This window comes from Kryptolebias marmoratus, linkage group LG12 (genome assembly GCF_001649575.2).
Source record: "Kryptolebias marmoratus isolate JLee-2015 linkage group LG12, ASM164957v2, whole genome shotgun sequence".
NCBI lineage: Eukaryota > Metazoa > Chordata > Actinopteri > Cyprinodontiformes > Rivulidae > Kryptolebias > Kryptolebias marmoratus.
The window spans coordinates 52830-60599 of NC_051441.1; the positions used below are offsets into that span (position 1 = coordinate 52830).

The 7770-nt window shown below is 38.8% G+C and overlaps 1 protein-coding gene across 2 annotated transcripts in view; it reads right to left on the reverse strand.

The window, feature by feature from the left end:
* LOC108249130 (transmembrane protease serine 9-like) overlaps positions 1 to 5634 on the reverse strand; it is a 28586-nt gene extending 22952 nt beyond the window's left edge. For both annotated transcript variants that reach the window (XM_017438306.3, XM_017438307.3), the window contains exons 1-3: positions 5518 to 5634; positions 2169 to 2189; positions 1764 to 1923 (exon numbers count right to left, since the gene is read on the reverse strand). In XM_017438306.3, the coding sequence (XP_017293795.1) occupies positions 1764 to 1923; positions 2169 to 2189; positions 5518 to 5572 (236 nt within the window). In that variant the 5' untranslated portion in view covers positions 5573 to 5634. The remainder of the gene's footprint in view (positions 1 to 1763; positions 1924 to 2168; positions 2190 to 5517) is intronic.
* Positions 5635 to 7770: the final 2136 nt, after the last annotated feature.

Genomic DNA, 7770 nt, shown 5'->3' on the forward strand with positions numbered 1-7770 from the left:
TAAAAAAAACTTTCACATTATGGTATACGAAATAAGCCACTACTTTGGTTTACAAGTTATCTCTCAGACCGGTATCAAACTGTAAATTATAATGGGACAGAATCACTTCCTCTTCTCTTAAAGTGTGGTTTACCACAGGGTTCCATTTTGGGTCCCCTGTTATTCTTACTATATATTAATGACCTCTCTAATGTTTCAGATAAACTTTCAATAATTTTATTTGCAGATGATACAAGTGTATTTTATTCACATAAAAACCTTGAAACTCTAATAAAGGTAGTTAATGGCGAACTTGACAAGTTATCCACTTGGTTTAAGTCCAATAAATTGTCACTTAACAAAAAAAAACAAGTTATATAATATTTAGTATTAAGCCTTATACATTTAAATCTACATTGCAAATACAAATTGATAATATTTTCATTAATAATGTTAAATCCACACGTTTCCTTGGTGTCATGATAGATGATCAGCTATCCTGGAAACCTCACATTAGTGCTGTAAGTACAAAAATAGCCAAAGTTGTTGGTATACTAGGTAAAATTCGGCATCTGATTAACAAAAAAGTTGCAACTATGTTGTATTATTCAATGCTGTATCCATATATCAATTACTGTAATATTGCTTGGGCTAGCACCCATCCATCTAAATTAGAATCTATTTTTCGACTACAGAAGCGAGCTTTAAGAATAATATTTTGTGTAAATCGTAGACACCCCTCACAGTTGTTGTTTGATCAGGCAAGTATTTTAACTGTTTATCAAGTTAATCAATTTCAAATTACTTTATTTGTTTATAGTTCTATAAAAAAGTTACTTCCTCAACATTTCTGTAATATTTTTACTTTTAATAATGAATTTCACCAGTATTCGACTCGTGGTAGTTGTCTTATTAGACCTCCATACTCTCGCATAACTCAAGCACAGTTTAGTGTTTTATACAGAGGATCAAAGATTTGGAACAGTCTTCCTAAATCCCTCATTGAGGTTTCTAAAGAACAGTTCAATCAGAGAGTCAAATCGTTGCTTCTGATGTGTTTGAATTTCCCATATGGGTTTGTTTATTAAATGTTTTTTTTTAATTGTTTATATAAAGAAATGTTTTTAACACTGTATTTTTATAATAGATAAATGTTTTTAAATTATTTGTTTAAATGGAGATTGACGCTTTTCAAGCTCCTAGAGGGTTTTTTGGCAATTCTCCGGCACATTGGTTTTTATGATGTAAAGTAATGTAGAATATAATGTTGTTTTGTTTTTTTGTTTTTTTTGTTGTGTATTTTTCTTATTGTGCAAATAAAGAAATTTAAAAAAAAAATAAGCTGTGGTATTTCTGTGGTGGATCCTGTTTCAGTGCACCTTTCTGTTGCTCTGACAGCTGATTTCTCTGCATGTTGTCTTGATCTAAGCTTCCAGCCTCCTCCATGAGGGACGATGCTCTTTATTAGTTATGGGCTTGATCTTAACCCGTACTCGGATGGTGGGGATGATGATATTTCCCCCTGACCTGTCGTCCTGAAGAATCTTTGTTGTAACTCATCAATCTATACAGACTAGATTGTGTACTTTATATATGTATAAAACAAGAAATGGCTCAAAATTTGTTTGAACAATCTGAAAATTTGTCTAAAATGTTTAGAATTTTGAAAGATAAATTGTGCAGGAATTCTGTCAGTTCTTCAGCCTGATTCTAAGAACATCACACCTGATTGGCTAAATGGATTAATTGTGAGGTTATTGATTGGGTCTGGTGTCTTTGCTCACCTTGGGATGCAGTGAGCAGCAGTCAGGACCCACAGGTTGTTGATCAGAGATCCTCCACAGAAATGATTTGTCTTTTGCAGACTGACCTGCCAGGGCCAGCTGCCTGCAAGAGCGTCCTGGCCTCCAACGATCCTGGTGTTCAGAGGAGGTCGACCACAATCTGAGGAGAGATGGAGGAAAATCTCTGGATTAACTGTTTGCAGCACTCACAAAATATTTAACACCTGCTTGATACTGTAGACACCATCAGCAAAACTAATCTCATCTCATAATGGGTCTGGAAGTTTTGCATTTTTTTAGATGCTGTTTGGTATTTTAAATTTGACATAAAATAATGATGTGAACCTGTAAACATGACTCAGATGGAGAGGTAGTTAGCATTGGTGCACAGAAAAATGGGCTTACCAGAAAGCTGAGACTCAGACTCTGAAAAACAGAAAACAAAAGTCTTGAAACATCAAATATATCATGTACCGCATTTAAAAGCCTTCAATTTTCTCAAAAAACGACAGTGTTCCTTATAATCCGGAGCACTTTCTATATGTAAGAAGTCGTGATGTTTTAGTACGACTTCAGTAAACTACAAAGCTGCACCGCTGGCAGCTTTAAGGCTCAGTTATCGTCGCGCACGGCTCCGTGCACGGACCTGAGCGAGCGTTGGAGGCGTTTATACGTGACGCTTACGTCGGTGCAGTGTTCTCCAAAAAGACAGGGGGCTGTTTTGTTTTGCTTAATGTGCCTTATATATGACAGAAGTTTGAAAATGGACCATTCATTGACAGTTCGCCTTACAATCCAGAGTGCCCTGTAGCAGTGGTTCCCAACCCTGGTTCTCAAGGAACACTATCCTGCATGTTTTCATCGTTTCTCCTCTCTTCAGCAGGTCTTTAAGTTCTGAAGAAGCTCAGACCATGACCAGCCTCTTGTACACAGAGAACCGGCCGTGATCCACACCATGAGGAGATGTTCTGAGGAGCTGTGGGGGAAGAGCTCTGCTCCTCATGGGGAGGGTTCTGAGTAAATTTGTTGGTGTTTATTGTCAGAAGGGGGGAATCTGGTGCTCCGCGTCTTTTCGTTTTGCACAGAAACCTTTCCACGCATCTACCTGCCTGCTGCGTCTCCATGTGTCTCAGACTGGTTTTACTGCTTCGTCTCATAAGTATGTGAACTGGTTTTTCCAACATAGTTTTAGGTTGTTTTTATTGTTGTTGAAATGATAATAAACGTCCTGAACAACTTGTACCCATTTTTGTTGAGAACTGTGGCACGTTCACTGACCCTCTGTACATTTGAACTCTCTGCAACATAAAAACAGTTCTGTTTGTGACTGAGTGCAGTTTAAAACTATCCTAACCCTCAGGTTCTGCTTGTTCCTTTCTTCACTGATGGGGACAAAGCTGTTCTAGTGCTGGAGCTGCTTCTTTTCTGGTTCTACATCAACATTTCTGCAAAGAACTGGTTAGAACCATGTCATCACCTTTAATTTCTCTTTTGATAAATGTTTGCTCTTTAGTCTTTTCAGTTTCTTCAGAGAATCACAGAGAGAAAGTTTATCCACACAGGTCAGAGTTAGTTAGGGTGGATCGACTGACATCAGTTTATTTTAGAAACTTTGTGTTTGTGATGCAGCAGCACAATGGTTGGTGTTTCCAAGAGCTCCTCCAAAATAAAAAAAATTACAATACAAGTAATGATGATGACAACCAGGGCCCCCCCCACACGGGGCAGGGCCCCCGACAACCAGGGCAGGGCCCCCCCACACATGGGACAAGGCCCCACATACACACGGGGCAGGGCCCCCAACAACCAGGGCAGGGCCCCCGACAACCAGGGCAGGGCCCCCCCACACACAGGACAAGGCCCCACATACACACGGGGCAGGGACCCCCACACACACGGGGCAGGGCCCCCCACACACGGGGCAGGGCCCCCACAGGCTTTGACCTCAGTTGTGTGCAGGACAGCAGAGCTGAAGTCGTGTAAAACCTGCGCTGAACTTTCTGTCTGTCTTTGGCTTTTTAAGGTTCCGGCTCCATCGTCCTCCACTGGATTTACTCTGTTAGAAATCAGGAGGTCGGTTCGCTGTCACAAACGTTCATTTTCTAACACAACTTCCATCGTCCACAAGACACTCGGATCAGAAGTCCCAGGAAGCTCCTGCAGAGTTAAAACTGCTCTCCTGTCCTTATACAGATGTTTGCTTCCCTCACCATGACCAGATGTGTTTATTAAACACAGCCATGAGGAGTCTCCTCTGTCTCTGCGGTCTTTCAGAGTTCAGAGGTTTCTAAGTTTTGTTGGAACAGCTGTAAAGACGGCTGTATTTCCTAACAGCCTCCAGCTGCTTCTCAGAGGAGCAGCAGAAGCTAAATGGCTCCATTAAAGCTTAGCCACGCCCACAACAACTTCTGACCAATCACACGACACTTGGAGCAAACCCCTGGGAGAAACGAGAAGGATGAAGCTGCTCCGAGAACAGAATGACCCGACGTTCATCAGACAAGCAGGAGGCTGAGAGCCTTCCTGACTCCTGGAGGACGACAGCAGCTGAACCGACTCTTTGTTGTTGGGTTACTTTAACATGCCACAGACTTTATCTTTGAGGAAGGATCAAGGTAAAATAGAACTAATCTAAAGAATAAATGAAGGTGGATATAATTATTAACACTAAAGTGGCCAGCCAGGTTTAATGACAAATTGGAATAATTTTAAGCAGGAAGGAAAATAACAGCAGTTTCTATAACCGCGGTCCAGATTCTGATCAAAGACTGTTCAGGGCCGGAGCAATCAGGACACAAAGAACTGGTCCTGAACCGGACCTGGAAGTCCTTTGGTGGAAACCCTGCAGCTCTTCTCACCTGTGGGGTTCCTCAAAGGTCTGCTTTGGGCCCACATGTTGTTTCATTCGTATATAATTTCTGAGACCTTCGATGAAGAAATTAGTGAAGTCATCAAAGCAAGTTTGGTTTTTCAGCACACACCTTTCACCACTTCCTTCCTGTTTGCTCTGGATTGATATTTAATATTTTATTCCCAACTTTTCCTGGCTTCACCTCAGTGAACGTATCTGAAGAACCTTCCTGTCAGTCCGGCCACTGAGACGTTCTGAGATGTAGATTTAAGAAAAAAAGGGTCTATCTGCAGGAAACAGAAGAATTAAAACATCTGCAGATTTTAACTTTTTGACTTGAGTAGAAAATTGAAATTAGATCGGTTTTATTTCTAATTTGGTTTATATGAACACATCAGCTCCATGTTTGGCTCAACAGTAAAGAATCTTCAGTTTTTTGAGAAAAACAGTTCAGGAACCGTTCATTTAAGCTTCAAATTGAAATTAAAAAAAAAAAAAATTTAAGTGAGAAACTTGATTTTTAGTCACCAGGAAATAAAAACTGTTACATTTATGGTAAAGGTTTTGTAACATTATTTTTTTTTCTTCTTCTTTAAATCAGGAAAGACATTTTTAAATCAAACGCACAGTTTTTAAAGTATTTACAGATAAAAAGTCACTAAACATCTAAAGTTTAATCAATTAAACCGACCAGATAATAAAAACTGTCTTTAGCACAAGAAAAATCTCTCAAGGGAATAAAAACATTTCTGTCTTTATGCATTTGTGCCTGGAAAAGGTTTAAATAATAAAGTTTGACTAATTAAACAAATATGTTTCATTGCTAATTATTTTTGTTTACATAACTGAGCAATAAATTAAATTTACTGAATGATGAAAAAATGATCCAGGTGTGATTCTTACCTTCGGTCAGGAGAGTCAGGGCAGCTGCGAACCACATCACTTTACAAAACTTCATGACTGCAGGAGAACTTCAGCAGAGCTGTTCCAACAGAATAACTCTCTTCTTTTTGTTTTACAAACTCTCACCTGTCCAAGCCACGCCCACACGTCACCTGTCCAAGCCACGCCCACACATCGCCAGGATTTTAGTTCTTTACCTGCATCGCCGCTGGAGGACGTCTCAACAGAAGAATGCTGTGAAGTTTATTTGGAGATATGAGTCACGGCAGAAAAGAAGGCTTAACTGGTTCTTTGTGTTATTTGAGGCACAAATAAAGAAAGAAAGGTGATACGTCATTTTCAGTTTTAGATCTGATTCTTCCCGTCTTCAGTAAACGAGCTGAAAACAGTCAGCTGATTGGTTTCATATTTGAAGACAGAGATAATTAAACGAAGGCCTGCTGCCAACAACACAATAAACTTTCTGTGAAGCTTCAGGCAAACTTCAGCATTCCTGAACCTCTCCGACACAAACGGCTGGATTTAACGTCTTCACGTCTCCATTTGACTCTTTGTTTCACTTCAGTTCTCTTCATGAACCCCGACTAGAGTGTAAAAGTAATACTGTAAAAATAAAACAAAAATAAACTACAAAAGATCTCCTTAGGTAATTAAAATTTGATGCAACAAACATTAAAGTTTGGAAACAAATAAAAACTTTCCAGCAGTAAACAAGAAACATTTTCAAACCTGTATTTAACTAAAATTACTGATCAGATAATCAGCTTCTGACCTGAAGGATAAAATACAAAAACAAGAAAACAGCAACGCTGGTTTCTGTTTGAAATAAGATCAAATGTCTGCTTTTACTGTCGCCGACAATTTGATCAAATCGTATTTAATAAAACTAAAGCTGTGAGAAACAACTTCTTCTTCTAACTAAAAAAATGAACATGATGGAGACATTTATTCTCAGAGACACGCTGGGACTGAAAAAGACCCCTTTGGGTCCTTCTGGTCCCTGAAAGATGGAATATATTCAAAAAGATAAAACTATTAATGATTGAATGGGATTAAACATCTTTGATTTAGCAGGTAATTTATCTGGACTCTTTCTTGAGCTGATAAATCCTCTCGCAGCCGAATGTTTCCATCTTTAGCTCTTGGAAAGTTTCGGCCTCGATCTCAAACAGAAGCTTCGGTTCTCTTTGGATCCTGTTCTTTTTCTTTGTCTGCAGTTTTCTGTTCAAAACCAACTTTAACTTTTTATTTGTAAAGGAACCAATTTATCTAAAGTTTATTATAATTTAGTCATTACAACAGTTAATTAGTGTTGAGACATTCCAGAAACAGGATCAGTTACCTGCCGTGTAATTACCTTATCATCCTGTTGGCTTGTTTAATTCACTTCAAATAAACAGATTATTTATGTATTTATTTCTAGAAAAATAAATGTAGACCTAAAAGATGAAAACTTCCCTTGAAGTAGTTTAGTGCTGATAAAGTATTAAAACTATAAAAACAGTTTATGTGAAGTTAGATAAGAAGGGGATTAGTTTCCTTGGTGGACTGACAAGATGACTTCACTTTCTGAGAAACAAAGAAAAGCTTTTATGAGAAGGAAGTAAAACGTCCTGAGAACTGGTTTGATGACTAAAGTCAGAGCGGAGCACCGAGAGCGGGAAACGCTCTAAAACCAGACAAACGGGAGCAAAAACATCAAATTAACTGGAAACCAGAGCCACAGCTGATAGGATCTAAAAATGAAACTAAAGCATCAATAAATCTAAATAAAAACAGTTTATATTTATTTTCTTTAAACAAGATGGACAAACGTCCATTTCTTTACCTGCTAGTCCTTTCAGGATCACAGAGAGCTGCTGTGTCCCCAGCTGTGTCCCCAGCTGTCCCTATGAGAGACGGGGGACACATGGAGTCTTCTGGTTTTCCTCCAGTAAAACAACTTTAAGAACATTTTCTCCCAGATGTGTTTTTTTTAGTCTGATTATTAATAAAATTTAGACACGATTATTTCCCAGATCCAGTTTGACAATCAGACACAGGAAGCAGAAAGAACCAGTCCTACAAAACAAAAGGATTATTACACAATAAGACATCATTTAATCCTGTTGGTTGTGTAAAAGTGCTCATCAATTACTGTCATCAGGTCTAAAGTTCTGTTTTTATTCCATCCACAAAATATTAAGGTATTGACCACAGACATGTCCAGACTTCCTGATGGTGCTGGACTCCCTGATGGTGCAGGACTCCCTG